At 43.3% G+C, this 23,398-nt stretch overlaps 1 protein-coding gene across 1 annotated transcript in view; it reads right to left on the reverse strand.

Annotated features, from left to right (window-relative positions):
• The window catches only part of RSPO3 (R-spondin 3), a 77,478-nt gene extending 70,868 nt beyond the window's left edge, over window positions 1–6,610 (reverse strand). Inside the window, exon 1 of the mRNA XM_067702167.1 lies at window positions 6,006–6,610. Coding sequence (XP_067558268.1) covers window positions 6,006–6,102 — 97 coding nt within the window. The 5' untranslated portion in view covers window positions 6,103–6,610. The remainder of the gene's footprint in view (window positions 1–6,005) is intronic.
• Window positions 6,611–23,398: the final 16,788 nt, after the last annotated feature.

The following is a 23,398-nucleotide window of genomic DNA, read 5'->3' on the forward strand; positions in this document are numbered from 1 at the left end:
TTTTCCTCAAAATCAAAAGCAAGGCAAAAAATATCTATATAACTTATGATGCGACAATTTTTCAAATGATCATTCTCAAAAGAATGCCAGTGTATGATGCACGGTTCAGAGAAGAAATAGTCTTAACCAAGTAAAACATATAATTTCAACACACTGTCTTACATGATCCTTACCATGGTCTCAAAACTGAATGATGTTTTCCTAATGGTAACCAAAGTTGATTCTTACATTTCATGAAACATAATACCCACTCTGATGGCATTTCAAGAATTCACTGCTTGGAAAAGGATGTTTTGGGGGCTGGGGAGAGTGAATAGTGAGGAAGTGGGAAGAGAGGTTAGGACAACGTCCAAAATGAAACATTTGGATAGAGATAAAGGGGGGAAAGACGATTTAGAAAATTGCTGTATGTGGAATAGTTTTATTTTTTGATAGTTCATTCTTATAATTGCAAAGAGATCATGTGGTCTTAACTCTACAAAGGTTTCTGACAACACACAGTATTCTATCAATAATTTATAAAATTCAAAAGAACTATTGCATTTTTTTAAAAAAGATTAACCATTTAACTAGAAAATATTTGAGATACTCAGTAGCAATCTGGAGATCTCTGTCCAGATTAAAATAGACTAAAATGATCAGATGACTAATAAAGTTGTTTTGTAGTAGTGTGGCAAGAGTTTCCCCATAATAACTTGAAAATCAAATTTAACTACATGCTGTAATTTCCCATTCATCACTTTCTGGGGACCTAATTTGTAGAATATTAAGTTCCAGGAAATATTTAACGGAGAAATGATTCAACAAAACTTATCTACTTGCAAGTTAAAATACCGTTCATATTTCATGCTTAAAAATATTGAAGTAGGGCTTCCCTGGTGGCACAGTGGTTGAGAGTCTGCCTGCCGATGCAGGGGACACGGGTTCGTGCCCCGGTCCGGGAAGATCTCACATGCCGCGGAGCGGCTGGGCCCGTGAGCCCTGGCCGCTGAGCCTGCGAGTCCGGAGCCTGTGCTCCGCAACGGGAGAGGCCACAACAGTGAGAGGCCCGCGTACCACCAAAAAAAAAAAAAAATTGAAGTAATGCCATTAAATCAATTTTATGATTATTATATTCTCAATTACTTTACATAGAATAACTTGGGACTAAAAAGACAATATTCAAAAATTATCATTCTTAATGTTTTTAATAAAATCCTTTTATTGAAGTAATAAATAATTAAAATAGTATAACAAAGAGATATTTTAAGAAACAATTTTGATAGTGTAATGATGATTAAATTAGAATTCACAAAAATAAGTGTCTTTTGTTTATATTTAGATGTTGCCATCAATGCCTAAGAGTTTGAATTTGGGGCTTGGATTCATACAGATATCACATAATATGTTGCAGAATATACTTTCTCTAGCAAATTTTACTCATATCTTCATCTATTAAACAGTGTTTCACTCAAAAACAAGGTAGACTGGTGACAAAAGTAGACAGGTGAAAAAATGCGTTGTAGCCAATATCCACACTATACACTTCCATTCAAAATTAATATGACAAAATGCATAATAGAATGAAAGATTTTTCTGTCTTGTAGTTAACCTATTATTTTCCAGGTTAGCTGTGTAAGAGTGTATCAGGGGCTTCCCTGGTGGCACAGTGGTTGAGAGTCCGCCTGCCAATGCAGGGATCACAGGTTCCATCCCTGCTCTGGGAAGATCCCACATGCCACGGAGCAACTAAGCCCATGCACCACAACTACTGAACCTGCGCTCTAGAGCCCTCAAGACACAACTACTGAGCCCGCGCGCCTAGAGCCCGTGCTCCGCAACAAGAGAAGCCACTGTGATGAGAAGCCCGCGCACCACAACGAAGAGTAGCCCACGCTTGCCACACTAGAGAAAGCCCACGCACAGCAGCAAAGACCCAATGCAACCAAAAATAAATAAACAAAATAAATTTTTTTAAAAAAAGAGTGTATCAGAATCTCAAAGAATGGCTTAACATCCAAAACGGTATCATGAGCAATGGCCACTGTATTCCAATAAATCGGTTTTCATTTTATCACCATTAAAATGATTTCTCTTATGTTCTTACTCCTTTATTTCAAACATCTTTATGAAAGATTTTTAAAAGTTTTATAGATTGTGCAGTGAGTGCTTGGTAATTATTATGCCTACAATGGCTTTTCAAAAGTTGGATCTATCTGGAATCTAAGCATTTAAAAACCAATTAATAGACGGCATCAAATTAAAAGGGTACTACAATGGCATCTGATGTTTCTCACAATAGTCTTCTGGCATAATATGATCCTACAATGTCTTCTTAATAACTAAATAATATTATATTTAGCAAGCTTCATGATCATTATCAGGTATTTAACTCTTTGACATTGGTCATTAATGTATGATACATATAAACATCAGTTCAAAAATTTCCAGTCAATTAGAACAGCTTATTCTACAAACATAGGATAAATGATGGTTTTGAGACCATCAGATTTATTATTTAACACGCCTGACATCTTCTCTCTGACATGGGCCAACATATAGCATAAACGGCAGGAGATAAGTTCCACTTAGTAGCTGTATGGCTTTGTATAGGTTACTTAGCCTCTGTTTTTTGGGTTCTTTCCCTGTAAAATGGGGATATTAATACCTGCCTCCAAACTTCAAGTGGCTATTTAGGGACCCAAGTGAATAACTCAAGTGAAAGTGTGGTGCAATTGAAAGGTACTGCGGTTATTACGGCACATATAACCTTTACTTTTATTAGCAGATAAGCTAGAATTCAGAAGCTGACTGTACCAAGCAGCAAAGGCTGAGCTGGAAGTGAGTTTAAAACTCGTTCAGGATTCTTTATTTAACATCCTCTGAAAACATTTCTTGCTCAGGATTTTTGAATAAGGATTGCATTTCATTTTTATCTTGAGTAAATTCAACTGAGTCAACTCTAGGAGCTGTATATGAATCCAAGCAGGTAAAAAAGTTATTGAGTATTTATTCATCCGTAACATAACAGATATTTTTTTAAAGTACAAAATTCCTGTTTAAAATGTTATTTTTTCTATAAGAGGAAACAGCATCACTAGTTTGCAACAAAGTAGAGATAAATGGTATAGCAGTTCCTTGAGGGAAACAGGAGATTACTGATATAGATAGCTCTATCTGCTTTATCTGCGGATAAGCCATGGTTCCTTAGAATTGATAATATCTAACACTGCAAATGAATGTGTTTTTGCAAGAAACTTTTCTACCAAAACATTCAAGAGCCCACTTTAAAAACTCTGAAAAATAGTTCTTACACCCCAAATTTCTATCATTAGTTAAGATTTAAAAGTTTAGGAGAGTGAAGCTATTTAACTATAGGCCAAAAGGTTAAATACCTTAATTGTCTCTTGAAGCAAAAATAGGAAAGACCGTTTCTTTCTAGAATACCTTTGACTACTATCTTATTTTTCATTTAAACAACTTTTTCCCAGTCCCTATTTGAGAAAAAGTTTTTTTCAGAGATTTCCAAAGAAACGAGTTTGTACACCTGCAGTTTGACCTTGATTTTCTGGACCTTACCCTCTACTCCTTCCCCATTCTAGAAAAAACGAACAAACAAACAACAACAACAAATCCCATGCTGCACCTGCCAAGAGTCTCCTCTGTCTCCTCGGAGAACGCAAGGGGTCGCCCCTCTCCCAGGATTGCATCAGCAAACCCCAGGAGCAAAGGCAGACTCAAGTGTGAAGGAGCAAGGAGCATCCCCTGCTAGGGGAGCTCTCTCCCGGCCCCACACCCACAGAACAATCGGAATTTCAACACAATTCCACCCACTCCCTTTCTCATCCCCACTACTCAACAAGAGGGCGCCTTTGACTTGGCCTTGAGAAGATTAAGGCAGATCAAAAAGCAGCTCGCCTTTGGACTCTGTAAATCCTCTCTAATCGGAGCCTAAGGGTGCTCCATCCCCCCTCTGCTCCCAGAAGACTTGGGGCCGCACCACTGGGCAGCTTACTGCACGCTGTCCTTGCTGGGGGGAAGTGAGAACGAATGGATGGCCAGCTTTCTTTCCGGTGTCTTCCATCAGAAACAGGGGCCCCCAAACTGCAATCGGAGACCACTCTGACACTCAGGACCCCGTCCCTGCCCTGCGATTGTGTGGCTCCTGGCCCTGGGGTCCTCAGTGGGGTGAAGGAGGGTGTGGGCCATGGGCGCCGGGTGGGCACTGGCTGGAAGAGGGATGGAAAGCAGGAGGCTGCGCTTGTGCCCAGCATCCCTCTCTCTCCTCACCGACCTGCGATTCAGTTCCCCTGGCCGGACTCTGCGAGAAGGGGACCTGGGGACCGCCAGCAACGAGGACAAGACTCGAGCTCCAAGCCACTTCTTTTGGGAGGCGGCCGCAAGTCTCGAGTGAAAGGGTGAGTGGAGGAGTTTCGAAGAATACAACCATCCAGAGGCCAAACATAATAAATCGGATGCCCCCGACGTGCTTAAATTAGGCCCTCCTGCCCCCCGGCTACGCGATCCTAGAGGCGCTGAGGCCGGGCGGGAGCCCCTGGCGCTTTGGTACAGCGTTTCTTAGAGGCAATTTTCAGGTGAATCAAACCTTGTTTGCCCTAGGCAAGCGGCACAAAGGGAGCTTTCAGCGGTCCCTCACGTCCAGAAGCAGGGCACAAACAGTGGCGGAGAAGCGATTACTAAAATCTCCATCTCACACAAGACTGTGCTGTGTCCTTTGCGCTGTACCCGAGCTTGCCCCCAGGGGCTTCGCGGGCCAGCGATCCGAGGTGGCTCTGCGCACGGGACCGGGCGCCGCCAAGCGTCATTGGCTCCTGGGCGGCGGAGGTCCGAGTTGGTCAAAGCAATAGCATCGCTCTCTGCGCCCCGGGAAGTTTTCTCCCTCCCAGTCCCCGCCAGCGCCCCCCACGTTGGAGCCAGTGTCGCCCTCGGCTCTATCTGCGAAGGAACTCCCCACGCCTGCACATACGCCGGAGCGGAGCGGCCAGCGCGCTGGGCTACGCAGGGGCAGTGAGAGGTGCCTTTCTCGGGTCTGTCTCCTCATCTATGGAAGACGCCACCTTGAAACAGACCAACCCGGGTTGAGGGTGCCCTGGTGGGGGGGCGGTGCCCGTTTCATACCAGCTAGGGCACTGTCCTAGGAAGTCTTCACAAGCCAACCTTCCAAGTAACTGGAATCGGGAAAAGGGGCAGCGAGGCGAGCCTGAGTCTTTAGGGGAACCCCACCCTCAGTGTGTGTTTGCCCCAGGGGACCCACTTTAAAGGGCCTGAGACGGTAAAAGCGCTCACGCGTGACAGGCAAGATTGTAACTGGAAACCTGGCACCTCCAGCTCCCAGCGGCCGGTTCGGCAGCCCTCACATCCCTCGTACTGGGACGCAGAGCGTCTCCTTAAGCGCGCAGGCACGCGAACCCCGAGCGCCCCGCGCGCCCTTCGGTTCCACTCGTGCGTGGCTGGGGGTATAGCGGCCGCGCAGGCACTCGCTCGCCATTTCTCGAGGGGCGGGAGAGTTCCTCGCGACCCCAGCGCCGCGGGAGGACCCTGCGAGGTCTCCCCAAGCAAGGCGGCGACGCAAGGTGAGCGGGCGCCGCGGCCGCGCCTTCCCCGGCGGGAACTCAGTGGTCAGGGGCATCCAGCCGGCCGGGAGTCCGTGATGCCTGGGGGCTCGAGACACCCGTCCACGTCTCGGGGGGAAAGCACAAATCCCTCGAGCTAGTCTAACGAAGGGCCGAACTTTTCCGCGAACCTGAAATTATGAGGGTGCGGGAGCCACCTTAGCGCCGGGTCCACCGGACTCTGGCACCCAGAAGGATGCGGGGGAAGAGAGGGGCGCGGAGAGGAAGGCGTGAAAGACGCCAACACAGGAGCCTAAACGGTTACCTCCTCTCGAGGCGTGGGGTGCTGGGTGGGAGGACCGCTGCCTCTGGGAGCCGACTCAGGACAGGCAAAGCGACCCGACAGGTGAACGCGGCGGGAGGGAGCAAATGCGTAAAAAAGCCTGCACTTACTTCTTCGCTGGCGCCTTCCCCGGGAGGCGTTTTGGCTGCCGATGTATTCCAAAAAGTTCAAAATGATAAAAAAACAAGAAATCAGTCGCAAGTGCATAGTAACCCAGTAATATTTCCCTTCCTTTTCTCCTTTTTCTTTTGATTGTTAATTAATATTGAATGTTTTAGAAATACACGTAGGTGTTAGGCGTATATGGAGAGCAAGAGAGAATCCAAGCAGCGGACTCCTCCACTCAGATCCGATAGGCGAGCTGGGATGGCAAACGAAGCGGGTCGGGTGGTCAGGGAAACCAACTACTGTACTTTCAAACTGTCCGAGCCCTGAGCTGCGGGGGCTCCTGTACGGTGGCTGTCAGTGCCGCAAGTGAGGGTTCCAGAAGCAGCGAGCGGCCTCGCCAGGGCGGCCGCAGGTAGCATGGTGCGCGGCGGCGGCGGCCGCGGGCGGGATCCGGGTGGGCGGTGGCGACGGTGGCGGCCCCTTGGGCTTAGAGGTTGCTGCGGCAGCGGCTGGGGCCCCGGGAGCGGAGGGGAGCGGGCGCCGTCAGCACCGCGGCCATGGCCAAGGGGCGGCGGAGAGACCCCGAGCTGCTTCTGCTGTTCGCGAGCAGGAGCCGCTCCAGTGGTGGAGGGAGGGCGAGAGGGTGGGTGGGAGGGAGGGAGGGAGGGACGGGGCGAGGGAGGGGGGAGGGGAGGGGGATGGCTGCTGGGGGCGGGGGGAGCTCGGGGGCGGGGAAGGAAACTGCTGGAGCAACAACCCTGAGCGACCTCAATAACTTTCAATTTCAAGAGGGAAAGAGGGAGCTGGAAAAGTACAGGCGTCGCGATTTGGCAGAGGGACGGGAAGAGGCGCCTAAGGGGTCCCGGGTCTGCGGCGGAGCATCTGTGGACACTGCAAAGAAGGCGGGAGAACGGGAGCCGGAGGGAGTGGGGGGAGGCACAGCGTGCCCAGAAGAGCCCCTCTTCAGAACGGTCGCGGTCGCAGGGAGAGGCAGGCGCGCTCGGGCTGGGACCGTGGAGGTGGACGGTCCAGCGGCCGCGGGACGCCCCCCTCCCCGCCCCCGACTCCGGCCGGTCTCAACCGCCTCAGGCTGGGCGCACCCCGCTCCCGGGGGCCTGCGTCCCGGCTCCCTCGCGCCTCCACTCCCGGCGCCGGCGCGCAACCACTGCCCCAGGGCAACTCGCTTCTCGCCCCCTTGGCAGATCGCTGCAGGGTTTCTGGCTGCGGACTCCTTCCCAGCTTTCTTGAGCCCCTCCTCTGTTGCTTTTCTCCTTTCTTTCTTTCAGTAGAAGTAGCTGCAGCTGGGCGCCGGGCGGGTGGTCCTGGGGAAGCTCAGTGGGCACTGGTGGTCAGGTCGGCCGCCCGTTACCTGCCCGGAGCGGGTAGGACTCAGAGGTGTGTGCGCTCACACACCTTTGGAAATCCAACTGTGCTGAGACTTTCTCCCAAACGGAGTCTTTGCTGAGGCTCTGGAAGATTCCTCCTCCCCTCAGGCGTTCCCTCCGCAGTTTGCTTGCCCTCGCCCAGCGCCGCTCTCTCTCTCTCTCTCTCACTCTCCGTCTCTCAAATCTTCTCGAGATCTCTTGTGCAATTTGGTTTCTCACCTGGGGGACTGGGAATGAGATTTGGAAAGATTTTTCCCGGCTTGGGGAGGAGAGGAGAGGGTCCAGGGGCCCTTGGCAGCGAAAAATAAGGTTCGTTGGTCCACCCCGGGGTGGGAAGGCCGAGGGCCGGCCCTTCAGAGCGTACACCCTGGCTCTTATTAGTCGGTGGTAGCTTCCCACCTCTTTTCTCCAGTAGCACAAGTCGAAGAGCTTCCAGTAGTTTCTGAAGAAGTATTTAGTTGAAAGTCACAAGCCCCCGAAGTGATTTTTAACATAAATCTGTCCTATGTGTTGTATTACACAGACTGCCTCAAGGACTGCACTCTACAGCATTACAGTTTTACACAGCCCCAGACTTCTGAGAGGTGGCTTTTTAAAAGTCCCTGATTCAAAGACACCTTGCTAATTCTTATGCTCAAATAATTTCGGTTTCGAAAATCGCTAAAGCCTTGCAGGAACAATTAAGATTTGTGTTTCTCTCTCTTTTATCTATTTGTAACCCCTATTACCAGATTGCCTTAATTTCTGTGTTGATAAATGAGAGGAGAAAAAGTGATTGCATCTAGCCATTCCATTTTCAAGCTTGCAGTGCTTCAAATTGTTGTGTCTATGACGACTTCTATGCTGTAGCTGTTATACATCCCAAAAGTGAGGATTGAGGAGGGGAAATGGCCTGGAAGCCAAAGGAAGGGAACATGAAATAGGCACTCTTGTCAAGGTGCTAAAAATTAGAATCTGAGAGACTGGGTCTTCCCATATGAATTCCTTAATTAAATATCATTTATTACTTTGCATTCCTGTATTGGAATTTTGGAGGCAGGAATAGTTTTCTTTAGGTTCTTTATTATGGGGAAGACAACAACCCATCAAGATTATGATTTGGGGCTTATTTAAAAATTCCCATTTGCAAGATTTCTGTTTCTGTGATGGAACTGTATTTTCCATACATCACACACACACTCCCTTCCTTTATCTGTTGCATAATGTCCAGTTGAGAATGACCGAGTTTATTACTTTGAACCAGAAAAGTTGCAGACAACAGGACAATTCCCATAATGATTATCCAGAAAAGAAGCTACTCTACTTTTCTATGCCCGTCTCAGTCAGCTTTGCTTTCCTTCTTAATACCTCAGATCCTGAATATCTGCACCATAAAACGTGGGGGATTTAAAGGCTGTGGGAGGCTCCCTTTGAAAAGGACTCCAGAGACGGCCTTTCTAATCCGGGATACTTGAGCCGGATGGGATGAGATTGCAAAAGGGGATGTAAAAAAGCAATTTGGTGAACAAGTTCAGGGAAATAAACACGAAGAAAGAATTTACTTTTTTCACTGTGTGTTGTGCAGACATATGTTAGTTTGGATGAGGACAGGAATGGGCGTGTAAATAAATAAACAAACACAGTGAGAAGCTGCAGTTCTTGAGCCATCCCAGAAAAGAACTAGATGCAGTGGGCAGGAAAAGCTTGTCAAGGAATAAGTGCTGCTCTGAGGAAACATAAGGAAAACATTAAATAAACGGCGAGTGTATTCTTTCTCTCTTGACACTATGCTTTAGAATAACTTTTTCCTGATCCATGTTACCGTTCTATTAAGTGTGTATTTACTTCCCTGGCTGAGCCTTGCGTCCCTCGACTGTCCTTACAGCTTATGGAAAGCTTGCCATGGCCTATTTTGTGCAACATAGCACTTTTTTTTTTTTTAATCAAGAAAACAGTGCTCACAGAAGCCTGTGGCTGCCAATGAATTCCAGGGCCCAAGCCTAAAGCAAGTTAAAAACCATAGGCTCAGCATAGAAGTCAACATTTCCTTGCTATTTTTCTCCAGAAAACATCAAAGTCCCAGGGAGTTTAGATAACCAGGAGTTTGAGTCAGCCAGGAGAATAGAATAGTTTTGGATAAAGATAGAGGGTTAAACACATCCAGACTAGTTACCGTAACTTCTCATCTCTCCTTTTCTACCTCCCCCACCAGGCAGTGACAACAGTAACAAGTTATTTTTGTCACTTGCAGCAGTGCCACTTTAAGGAAAGAAAATGATTGTCATATTGTTGAATCCATACTGCAAATATGTGAAAGGGGGGTGTGCTCCAGAAAGAGAGAGCAAGCCCAATAGTTTGGAATGGTACATAACTGGTAGTGATGAGAGTTGTTTGGCAAAGTTCGGGCTGACATCAGTCATTATACCACAGAGCTAACATGCAGATCCTGAAAATGCTCAACCCTCCAGTTACTCAGATCTGGAGGCATCTGAGTGAGTAAGTCAAGCAGGGTCCTCCGGGTGGTGTCTGTGTAACTAACTGATGCAGCTAGAAGTCATCCCTGAAATAGAGAGCAGACAGCAGTATTTAAAAGCCATTGAAATGAGTAGATGAAGGAAACTACTATTTTTAGAAAGAGAAATAAAGGAGACAGAATTATTATAGCGATTTTAAAAATGATTAAATGGTTATATAGCATTAAGAACATGAGAAAATCAAGACCCATGATGAATTACTTTCTGTCAACAAGAAAGAATGTTCTTCCTCCCAGATGAAGTTATGGGACACTTATAAAATTGTGGTGAGCACTGTCTGGTGTGCCTATTTTTAAAAACTTTCACAAATCAGTTCTTTGCTGGGCTCATTTAAAAAGTGAATATCTGGTAGTACTTAATATAAATTATTTACTACCTCAGAAAATTTTGTTTGACTACAGAGTTTTAACAGAAAGAGGCTGTGTGTTGTGGTAAGAAGGGCAAGAATCTAGGGATCAAGGTGAGTCCTTGTTCTGAATTTATTGTTGTGTTTCAGCTTTCTTTATCTGAAAAATGAGGGAATTCAAGTAAATCATCTCCAAAGTCCCTTTCAGCTCTGAAAATAATGGCAATATATCCAAAAAAGAAAGACAGACTTGTAATTGCAAATGTCAACGCTATTTCTAGTTACGTGACATCACATCTTTCACTTACGGAATTATGTTTAACTGAATAGGTCCAGATTTAGAAATCTGCCTGTAAACGCGTTGATTTTCTGGAAATGCCTAAACCCTTACAAGAATCCTAGATGACGCTGGCCTGGCAAATTAGGTCCAGGACTAGTTTAATCTGTCTAGATGTCTCTAGACTTTGGGACAAGGAGGAACACATTTTAAACCTCAGATTCTGGGCAGACGCCCATAGAGATTAGAGTAAAGGACTTTTGCACCTCATGGAGATACCACTCAATCTGCTTTTGTTTTTAGGAATTGTAAGTGAGGAAGGAACATGGATTTTACTGAGCACAGCCTTTCCTTTTTATTCTGTGTTAGTCCTTTCTTTTTCCTACTTATATTTTTGGATGAGGACTGATATCCATGTCTCCTTTGTCCCAGGAAACGCTTCAGAAAGTCAACAGTGAAGCTTGAGTGGCTGTGGTCCCAGACTTAGGCTGAAGGATTACTGTCGACGACATACAAGTCCGATAAGATGTCGTGGGCAAGGCTACATGAGGGATAATTTTAATGAGCAACACTTTTGCAGTTGCTCTTGCATGTGTTACCTCAAAACAGCCTCAAAACACATTGTTTCCTAGATGAGACAACGTAAGCCAGAAAGATAAAGTTGCTTGCCTAAACTTATATAGAAACTACTCTGGTTATATTACCCCAACATCTATTTTCTCTGCCTTCCCTGACCCCCAGGATGTTGATTTCTATGGACAAATCCCCAGAACTTTCTTCCTCTGATTCCTGGTTGAGTTCAATCAGTGAGGGCACCAGCAGGAGATCAGAGTATGGGAGGAAAGAGTGATTCTGCTCCCTCGCTTCTTCGACATAGTTCTGGAAATGGCTGTATCCCTAGGGGTGACCACAGCTCCGTCAAGCAGCCCCTTTTCTGTGGCCCTAGTTCTTAACCAGGTTTCAATAACACCATTGACTCTCCCTGCCTCTTTACCTAGGAGTGGAAATGACTAGTTCCTGGGTGCCTTAACATCTCCTGTTGTTTCCCTTCACTTTGTGCTATTATAAATAGTCCTTTTTAAAAGTATCTTCCAAAAATTCTTGCGGGGTCCTGAAGTGATGCATAAGTGTCAGAGCTGGGTCTCGAAACCAGGTTGTCTGACTTAAAGCCAGTGCTTTTTTTTTTTTTTTTTTTTTTTTTGCGGTATGCGGGCCTCTCACTGTTGTGGCCTCTCCCGTTGCGGAGCACAGGCTCCGGACGCGCAGGCTCAGCAGCCATGGCTCACGGGCCCAGCCGCTCTGCAGCATGTGGGATCTTCCCGGACCGGGGCACGAACCCGTGTCCCCTGCATCGGCAGGCAGACTCTCAACCACTGCGCCACCAGGGAAGCCCAAAGCCAGTGCTTTTTCTACCATGTTGTCTGGCCTTTCCAGAGGAATGCACTCTGATTAAAACTGAGTTGGGTGAAGGGGAGGGAAATAGAGGAGGCTGCAGGGTTACAAGCCAGGAAGGCTTCGCAAGTAAAGAAGCAGGCATACAACAGACATCAGAGCATGGCTGTGGGCTAAACCAGAGGGAAAAACTAGAATCAGAATGGCAAGGAGCAAAGCGAAGTTCCTGTTCAAAATTGTAGCCAGGCGTCAGCAACAAGGTGATACGTAGGAAGGGAAGGAGCAAAGTAGTCAGGATACAGCAGTAGCAAAAGATGATGTTGATTTTAAGGCTGTTTTGAATAAGTCATTTTTTATATTTATTTTTTCCTGCTAGGTCTAAAACCAGTCTTTTACATTCCATAGGTGAGTGAGGGTACTTTATTGGAAAGGGTAGTGAAGGGTGGCAGCTAAGGTAAGTCAGTCATCCCTTCATTCCAGAAATGTATGTTGATGGTGCCTGCTATGAGTGAACTCCGGGCTGGACAAAGAAGCAGAGACTTATGCGAGGTCTTTAAGATAAGAACATGCAAGGGATGACTTTATAGGTTGTATTGGTGCTCTGGTTAAAAACAATGTTATGGTTTATGACAGAAATAAAATGGCATGTAGAGGCACATAAGGGCATGTGCAACAACAAGCTTTAAGGAAACATTCATCAAAGCAACTCTTAAAAAACAAAACAAAAACAACCTCTCTCTACCTATATATTTACCTATCATTTATGGTTTACATTTGTTGTTACCAATGCATTTGGGTAGCTACTTTTGGTCAGCTGGTTACCCTTATTTCAGCATTCACTGGACATGTGGCAAGCACCACGCTAGGCTCCAGGGATACAAAACTATGAGGATTAGGGCCTTGCCTTCCAGTGGAACACCCTCAGTGAGGGAGACAGCCACATAAACCATTAAAGCTTCCACGAGATAAATGCTATGTGATAAGGCTGGTGGTATGTTGTGGGAAGAGGAAAAAGGAACAATGCTTTGGGGAAAGGTGAGGGGAGACAAACTCTGTGTCTAAGATGGGCAGCATTTAAAGAACTAATGGTGAGTCTTAAAATGTGGATAAGGAGGGATTCCTTCCCTTGCTTAGATTGGCCCTAATTCCGAGGTGGAAGGATAAGCTCTCCTTCTATCTTGTTTTGTGAAGGTCGGTGGTCAAGGTTGGCTGCCCGCTTGCTAGGGAGGCAGCCATGCTCCTGGAATGGTATCAGGCCTCCTCCTCCGGCAATTCAATGTGGCTCAATATTGACTATGTGGGAGTGTTGTTAATGGCTGATACCTATGCAGGGGTCTTTGTGGGTTAATGATTTGACCAGTTTACTGTAGCTGCACTGTGGGTGGATTCCTCTCATGGGAGAAAAATGACGTTTCATTTCTCCAATTTCTTATAAGTGTTTGAGTATATTTATAGTAACCAACAAAAAAATGAAGGTCAGCCTTTCTAGGTGTCTGGCTGCTCTCATTCTCCCACCCTAGCCCCAACGCTCCACCATCCGCTACACATTCTGGTATTTCTTTGCAACATGTTCTCCCAGACAGGATTTTGGTCACCCAATCTTACCCAAACGTCCCCTGCTGAGTCTCATCCATTGGGCAATCTAGCCCTCCCCGCTTTATTTTATTTTATTTTTATTTTTATTTTTTGCGGTACGTGGGCCTTTCACTGTTTTGGCCTCTCCCGTTGCGGAGCACAGGCTCTGGACGCGCAGGCTCAGCAGCCATGGCTCACGGGCCCAGCCGCTCTGCGACATGTGGGATCCTCCCGGACCGGGGCACGAACCCGTGTTCCCTGCATCAGCAGGCGGACTCTGAACCACTGCGCCACCAGGGAAGCCCCCTCCCCACTTTAGAAGCGCCCTACTCTGAAACCTAACCCTAGTTCACACGTTAGTGATGGCAGGGGTCCCCAACTGCGGCCTGTTAGGTACTGGCCGCACAGCAGGAGGTGAGTAGGGGCGAGCAAAGCTTCATCTGCCTCTCCCCCGCTGCGACCGTGGAAAACTTGTCTTCCACCAAACTGGTCCCTGGTGCCAAAAAGGCGGGGGACCGCTGTAAAGGATTAGCTTAGCTCTGCCATTCTTTCTTTCTGCTCTACCCTCACGTAAACCTTTCTTTCTAGAAACATATTTTGATTTTGATTTCATGTTGGCCTGGGTGGTATGCCCCAGATGTAGGGAAGATGTAAGGCTACTTTTTCTCTATGTGTGCATATGACTGTACATATTTTTCATCTGTCTAGTCCCATTGTTGAAATTGTTCACATGTATACTACTTGAAATCCTCATAATTAAAAATTTATTTAAAGGCAAGTATTCCCAAGAAAGTTAAGAAGGAGTGAATTATTTTAATTAGATTGTTTTTTCTTAACAGATCTCTGACATGTGGCAAGGGAAGAAGGTCCAACATGTGCAGGGCATTATGAAACATGAGTATGTGGAGACTTGTGTTGAATAAGGATGCTCAGTGACTATGGGAGGTTGAAAAGTAAGGGCAGAAACAGAAGCTGAAAGAAAAAGCAGCAGAAGGGGAAGTGTGACTGTTTCAAGGATGAACTTAGTTTTCTAGGAGTGACCCCAAAGAAGCATTAACAAAAATGTAAATTAGACACCTTACTGCAATCCCCTTACCATAGGAGGAGATTATGGCAAAGATTAAACAATGGATTGTTCTGAAAGTAATTTAAAATTCCCTGATACAGCTTCACCTGAGAGTAGGCATGTCCTATGACTTAGGAAAGAAGAAAAATTGTACAGAAAGTGCTCTGATGATTGAAAATAGATGAGTATATACTCTTGAACACAAAAAGGTGAGGCAAAACATACTACGCCATTTTTACGTTTTATCCATTTTCTTTGAAAAATTAATTGTTATCAAAATTGCTGCTATTGTTGGTACCTCTTAGTGAGAATTATATGAAAGGATTTTCTCTGATATGAACAACTTCTAAATGCTTAACTGGGGGAACCCTCAATGGCAACATAGATATTTCTGATTGTATACTAGGACCCATGCTACATTTTAAATAAAGACTGTACCAGCTAGTGAAAAGCATTTTAGTTTATAGCCCTGAAGTTTAATATTCCACGTTGCTTAATTTGAAGATACCAATTTTGAAAATGTTAAGCACATGAACTTTTCATTCTCTTGAAAATTATGCTGCCCTACGGCTACTGTATCTATTGGATCAAGGCTATTTATTATTTGTGGGTTAGGGCAGATATCACCTAGACCACAATTTCATTGTTCTGCTTTGAGTCTCAATGTTGCCTTTCTTGAATTCCCAGTAATATTCACCTTGCCATAGATTTTTTGAGAGTCAAGATATTTCTATACTTTAAAACTTCCCTTTATGTATACAAGCAAAGTTGGAGATACAAATACAGAGTTCCACTGAAAGTCACAGTGTAGTCACTAAAGATTTCCCTGTCAGAAGGAAGAGGACATGGAGAATTCTTCTGGAACAGGAAGAAATACAGTAGGAGAGTAGGACAAAGAAGTCATAGTCTAGTCTCCTCTTGACAGGCAATCATTCATGTCTCTTTTCATATAGGAGGGATACAATTGTTACGGATATCTAGGGCCTTGTGTAAAAAGTCCATAAGGAACTTATAATCAAAGATCAGAGGATGAACTAAAATTCCTCCCTATGCTGGTGGGACCTAACATAATAGTTCAAGGACAGACCTTCTTGGGAGCCGGAGACATCTTGTACAGCACTCAAGTATGGGTTGAAAGTGAGCACAGGAGTTTCCCTATAATAATTGTAATGCCAGCCCTGGCATGGCTTCATGTGGTAGCCACATGAATGTTCAGCAAATAGTCTTATCTCCGTTCGCTATGCTTTCTAGCCATGTACAGAGATTTCATATCCCTCCCTCTCCCTCCCTTTAAAGTTAGGCATAGAATGTATACGTGGAAAGAAATGAGAGTAGAAGTGACACTAAGTCACTTCAAGATAAAAGCTTTAAGAACCAGAGTCAGGTTTACCACATTTTCTTTCTAGTGCTGTGATGTTCATGGAAGCACAGGACAAAATGAAGCCTTCTTCAGACTAGGTCCCTGGGGGACTATGGTGAACAGCCCTCTCATTCTCTACGCGCTGTTGGCTATGTTGGATATACAGCATGAGTGAGAAATACAGCTTTGTAGTTATTGGGCTACTGAGACTTCCCTTAAGTCAAATTCTGATTCCTTCAGTCAATATAGGTCTTAGCATATGTAAGTCAAGACAAGTGTGCAGAAGGGGAATAAATAAGAGAATTAAAATAGACAATTTCCATCATAATAAAAATAATGGATAATTTACAAGGTAAGATTCAATAGGCTCTTACTGATAACGGGCAAAATTGACTGAAAGATGGCACAGCTGAATCCCCTGGAGTAAGATATGTTTGCTATTGATGAATTAATATATATGTGTTTTAGAGAACTTGAAGGGTTTGGTAGTTAATCTAATTTTTCATACTTGGCCAATATTTCAGTCTGGTGCTGCAACTCCCTCCCACTGAAGTGTACCTTATTGCTGTGACTGTGGCACCCTGGAACACCAAGTCCTAAGGGGCTTCAGGCTGCTTTACATACAGGGCTCTCTGCTGTGACCGCCATTAGATGGGAGCTGGAATACAATAGGGGAACCTGTTTGACACTTGAACTTGAGGCAGGAGAACACAAAAGGCATCCTTGAGATGCAAAAGTCTGCATTGTTTTTAAAGACCTTGTGGGGAGGAATTTACAATCTTCTTTGCAAGCTTTAAAAAATACAGAACAAATTTTATTTCACTCTAATGCAGCTTATGCCAACATAAGTTTTCTGTACTGAATTGAAATTTCAAAAGCAAACTAGAATCTTTGCTTAAAAACTGGTAAAACTTCTGGTTCTTAATGAAAGTTTTAGTTTAATTTGACTCCCCAAATTCATGGAATTCTAGAACTGGAAGGGCTCTTAGAGATCACTTAGTATATATATATATATATATATATATATATATTTTTTTTTTTTTTTTGTGGTACGTGGGCCTCTCACTGTTGTGGCCTCTCCTGTTGCAGAGCACAGGCTCCAGACGCGCAGGCTCAGCGGCCATGGCTCACGGGCCCAGCTGTTCCACGGCATGTGGGATCCTCCCGGACCGGGGCACAAACCCATGTCCCTTGTATCGGCAGGCAGACTCCCAACCACTGCGCCACCAGGGAAGCCCTATATATATTATTTTGTTTTGTAGATGAGGAAACTGAGACCTGAAAGATGAGATGACCTGCCCAAGGTCACACTGGTAAAGCTGAGACTAAAGCCCAGTCACTCTCATTACTAGGATATTTTTGACCACACCAAGATTCTGAACACAGTTTCATTTAGCATTCAGTGTTTCATCACTTGTGCTGTTTTAGAAATCTGTATCCTTTTGTTTCACATCAGTGGAGTCTGAGAACAACTCATTCATTCACTAGTTCATTCTTTTGTTCACTCACATTTATTCAACATTCCTTTACTACCTTCTGTGGGCATTGCCTTTGTTTCTCATTACCATTTTCAAAGGAAGAACTCTTAATACAGTTTAAAATATTATGAATTTACCCATTTCCTTGAGTTAAACATTTTAATTCTGGTTCTTTTAATAATTCCTCATAGACTTTCATTTACTTGCATTTGCAAAGTCTAGGGTTAGATGAATTCTGAATATAATAGAAGGAAGATCTAATATTTTTGTATTTACTTTCCTAACTGAAGCCCATATTTGTTTTTATAATAGAGAATTCCAATATGGATTTGCTATACAAGTGGCCCTGTTCTGTTTTTTTATTTTTCAGTTGTACTTAAGGAAAAAAAAATATACCCTCCTCAATTAAATAAGGCAATGTGTTTATTCCATGTAATACCCTATACTTGTACTGCTGAAATTGTCACTTATTTTCAAATTACTTCAATGTATGAAAATCACTTGGATTCTGCTTCCAGACTAACGATTAGTGAGAATGATGAATGTCTGCTATGTGGACAATAAACATAAATGTATTAACTTTTGTGAAAATTATACCAAAGAAATGATGGACACAGGTCTCCAGGGGCTCATAATTTAGTTGTGAGGAGGACATAAAAAGGTTACAAAGTTTCCTCTTTAGACTACAGAGAAATGAGCAGAACTAGGTCAGTGCAGTCAAGGTATCAGTCTTTAAAGACTTGGGTGTTAAGCCAGATTCTGAAGCAAATCTGATGAAGATATAGGGAAAGGGTAGTTCAGGTGTTGAAGTTCTTCCTGTTCAAAAGAAAGACTTACGCTTGAATTTTTCTCTCTCTCCTTTGAGACCAATTGAATGACCCAGTCTGTACATCTGCCCCTTCAGAACATTCAGATTCTCTTTCAGCAGCAATTCCTGAGAGCTCACGTTCCAGTGTCCACACAAGGCGCTATGGCGTGTTGTCACATTTGTTCACCTAATCGTTTTTCCAACGAGGCAGGTTGCCAGGTTATTCTCAATCTTCCCCTCCATGCTATTAGTCTTACTCACCACTGGAATCTAAAATATATAAGTAATGTATGTGGGGGAGAAGGAGAGCGGAAGGGAAGGCGGGTGAGTAAGTGCTAGCTCTAGCTCTGGCTCCGTTCCCAAAGATGTCAGTTTAATAAGCCTTGCTGCTCACATGTGGTCCACAGAGCAGCACCCCAGAGATTACCTTGCTAGAAATGCAGAATCTCAGGACCCACTCTAGACCTGCTGAATCAATCTACTGAATCATTTCAACCATGTTCCTGGGTGATTTGCATGTACATTAAGGTTTGAGAAGCTGCTTCACAATATAATCGTTTGAGGGAGCTTTTCAAAGTACTGATGAACGAGCTCTATTTCAACACAATTAAAGCAGAATCTCTGGTTGTTGGGCATCTGTATGATTTCAACATTTCCCAGGAGGTTCTAGTCAGTGCCCCTATATCCTTTTACCAGATGACGAGAGGGAATAGACCCACAAAGCAGGGAGGTAAACATGGAAAGGAGAGAATGTGGGATGAGATATACGTTCCAAAATATCTGATAGAGTCTAAGCAGAGGTGGAGGTGGGTAGAGCTCAAATCAGTCTGTGTCCCCTTAACTTTATCAAGAGCCCCTGCTGCATCTAGATCAGTGAATAATTTTCAACAACTCTAAATCTCTTTGTTTGGGAAAGGGGTGGTGCTGAAAGGGAACATTTCAGAGAAGATAACCAGAGTATTTCGGGGAAGACAAGAGAGCAAATCAGAATGGTTAACATGACTGAGAGTCTTAGGGTTCAACGTGAAGGGAATGAGTAGGTGTTCTTCAGTACTGTGGAAAGCTATCCTTTGGATTTCTTTTATTTAACCCCCAAATTGAGGAATACTGATTTCAAGAATATGTAGTCTTTTTATTGGTATATGTGACGCAAAGTGCAACAACACGTTTCTAATACTGGTGTGGAGTATGCTCATTGCATCTGTTCAATATATCTGCCCTCTTAACATAGAACACCAAATTGGTCTGACAGATTAATCCTTCATAAAATTGTTAGCTGTCATTTAAGAACTTGTTCTTTCTAAGACCTTGCATTGATTTATATGATTAGATTTTTATTTGTTATAGTTTTGTAGTAGGAAAATACCGTGTATTTTAAATACCTACATAGAGAAATGTGTGGAGTGCTCTGCTATGTGCTACAGATTAAAAAAAAAAAAGAATATTAAAGGATACAGCCCCTGCCTCTGAGGGAGGTGGGGCGGATGGTCAGAACTTGTATGCATAAGAAAATAAACAACATTGAAGCAGAGCACATACTGAAAGCCAAACTGGAGATTCAGACAATAAGTGCTAAAGAAGTTGGGAGTGCTATTATGCCTGTGGGTATTGAGCTCTGGGCCTCTCCTGCTAAAAGATGCCTATGTGAACGAGGAGACTATATTCTATTTCATCACTTTTTCTCACTTATAGCTTTAACAATCATTTAACTTCTCTTAATCTTAGTTAGCTGAATGCAAAAGCTCCCTGGATTTCCCCTGTTGCTAAACTTAAACGTACTTCAGAGACACAATGAGTTATCTTACTAAGTTTGAATATCTAGGGAAATTACAAGACCTTAAGATAATTAGCCTTTGTAATATGCTTCCAAACTGGACATTTGGCAGATAACTATTGTCCTGCCTTCTCATTCTAACAAGGGGTTGTGATTTTCCCAAGAAAGGCAGAGGAGTTGCAAAACAGCAGGACTTTGCTACAGTTAGTAATTAATGAGGTGCTAAAAGTGCCAGAGCAGAGGCTCCCAGACACAGTGTGTGACTCAAAGGGGTAAGAAGCACCCAGAATTTCAAACAAAAGTGTCACTTAAATAAACAGAAAGTCAAGTGAGTCCAGTCTGTGGAATGGAAAATGGTCTGTGGACGTCAGGAGTCGTCACATAACTGTGTAATACAATATAATAAAGATTAGTCACTACATTTTGCAACTTGTCAAAAAAGGAGTTCTCTCTCACTCCTGCAGAAAGTGAGAAATTATCTGCTTTGCAGTATTCAATGAAGTCAAAATGAACTCTCAATGTACCAGAGTGTCCAAATAAATAAGCAGTTCGTTACAGGTTCCCACCAGCCTGACTTTCCTCTGCACCTTTAATGTATATTAATCAATCAAGTTAATTATTAATATTAGTAGACAAGCCAAAGTACTTTACTAATCAGCTAATAGCTGGGGACCCAAGGCCTAATGAGAAATTTCTTCACTGAGAGGAGCATTTTTGAGAGAGAAGGACATAAGGGCCGTCTTGGACCATGAGAGCTGCCTAAAGTGGAATGTGTTTTCCTGCAGAGTAGAATTCCTACATAAATTCAGGTGACTGTTAAGGTATTTTCAAATTAAGATCTTATGGTTTCTTCTCTCATGTTATTTTCAAGTTTCTTTAAATACTCTTTTTAGGGAATTCCCTGGCAGTCCAGTGGTTGGGACTCGGCGCTTTCACTGCTGGGGCCCAGGTTCGATCCCTGGTCCAGGAACTAAGATCCCACAAGCTGCATAGCATGCCTCTCCCAAAAATATGCTATTTAAATTTTGGGGTGGTAGATACTAAAATAACACTTTAATAGGGTTACCAACCTAGAATAGCAGAAGCTCATTAAACAGGTCACTAAAATATCTATCTATATCCATAACTACAATACATCGATATCTGTATACATATATATGTACACATATATATATATGTACTTAATGTAGGTTTCCTGCTAGAAAGAACAAAAATGATTAGATGTAACTTGATTATCCTAGCATAAGTATCATTCCCTTGAGGGATTTCATAAATACCTCCATTGTTATTGATGTATGATACTTAATGACTCAGTGACCTTGAGAAAACTTCTATGTTGAATAAGCCTACCTGAGATTGAGAATGCAAAACGGGTGAAAGAATCTCTTAAATGTATTCAGATGTTATGATTTTCGGAGAATTAAGCAAGTCCCGGATTTTCCTTTTTGCAGTATGGAAACCATACATATATATCTTGCCATGAAACAACACATAGCATTTACACATTTTACAAATGAATGTATGTTCGTTATACATGTGAAAAAGCTGAATATCATTTGAATTTGGTTAGTGAACTTGAAGTTGTAGAAATAAAGGCTTCATGATAGGTTTACTTGATAGCATTTATTAAATGCTAGCCCATTAGAAAAAAACACTAGCTGCCTCACACTAAAGCTATTACTGTGAATTTGGAATTTTAATACTTTAAATCACAGAGCCAGTATTTAATGACTTGACTTTAGAGGTCTCTGGTCCTGGTATCAGCAGGTGATGAGTTAGAGATATAAATCAGGAGTTTACTCAGCCGGAAACATTTTAGCTCTCTCCATTAAGAATGACTGAATTGCTTTGGCTTTTCTTTTTAAAGAAAACTTGTAGATTTTGTGGAGGAGGGGGAGTATTGTATCAAGAACTTTCCATGTTTTAAAATGTGTATTGAAAAAGAATTCCCTGGATCAAGTCTTTCCCTCCAACATACTCTAGAGGGAGTCAAATCTAAGAAAGTTATATTTCATGCATTTCAACTGCTATTGGTTCTTTTTAGAAATTCCTTTTCTTGCTGACATCGTTGTTTGACCCTCTTTGTTAATAAGGGTCCCGTCCAGGAGTTGGTGAGAAGCTGGAGCTAATGAGGCCAAGGTAGGGAATGGCTCCTTGTGTGAGCCAATTAGCATCTTACAGAGAAAATACCCTGTCCCTCCCTTACAGACTGCATGGGTCAGCCTGTGAACCAGTGCATATTTTGGCATGAATGGGGAGGGAAGGTGTGGAGTGAGAGAGTATTTATGGACCAGGAAAAATCTTTCCTTCCAGACCAGAATATAAGCTCCACTATGAGTCTCAGCGCTGCCATTAATTAGCTGTATGAACTTGGAAATGCCACTTATCTTCTTTGAAAGTCAGTTTTTCAATTCTGCTAAAATAGAGGGTTGAGTTAGAAAGGCCCAGATCTAAATTTTATGATGTTATTTCAATAGAAGATAGTTTCTTGTTTGTATAAAAGCATGCCTTGAAAATCTGAGTATGAGCCAGGAACTTCTAGAAGAATTGTGAAGTCTAGAGTTTTGTTCTTACAATACTTGTACCATCATTAAACATACACAACTGGACTACATGTTCTTCCCTTAAACACTTCTTGGGTTCTTTCACATTTTCTCCTTTTATTGCACTATTTCGTTCATTTGGAATTCCTCCAGTGCTCTCTACAACTATAGAAATCCTACATGTTCTTCAAGGTCCTACTCAGCTGGTGCGTGCTCCATGAAAAACGTCTTGTACCTTCCAACATTACGGGAAAGCTTTCTGCTTCCTCTGAACTTTCCTGGCATTTTGCTTTCATTTTTCTTTTGGCATTATCATCTTCTACCTTGCCTTAGAATTGTTTTTTTGACATGTCTTACCTCAACACACATTAAAGCCCCCTAAGTGTAGGGATCAAGTGATCTGGTTATATTCTTCATTTTAAGCAACATGGCTTGCTCATGGGACATGCTCAACAAACATTTATTTAAACATGAAAAAAAGAATGCTATTGAATAAAAAACTTATTTAAGAAGACATGTTTTAGTATCACTTATTTATTTAAGAAGACATGTTTTAGTATCACTAATTGAAATTCTTCAGGCTTCATGCTTGAATGATGAGACAGCTCTTGTATCTGTGAGGAAATAGTTTTAGGAAATTTTCTCTTTAGGGATTGAGGGAGGAAAAATTATTTTGTATTTCTTTGTCCTTTACATATTTATTTCTAAGAAATCACACAGCTTTGATTTTATTCTCTGGCAACTATAAATTGGTATCTACTCAAAGCAGATTTTCCGTGAATGCTTTTTAAGATCTGCATAACGTTTCCACATAGTTAATTTCCTGTAGATGTAGCTCTTGGAGATGAAGAGTTGCCAGCATTTTTCTCATCAGGTAC

Source organism: Pseudorca crassidens, chromosome 13 (genome assembly GCF_039906515.1).
Source record: "Pseudorca crassidens isolate mPseCra1 chromosome 13, mPseCra1.hap1, whole genome shotgun sequence".
NCBI lineage: Eukaryota > Metazoa > Chordata > Mammalia > Artiodactyla > Delphinidae > Pseudorca > Pseudorca crassidens.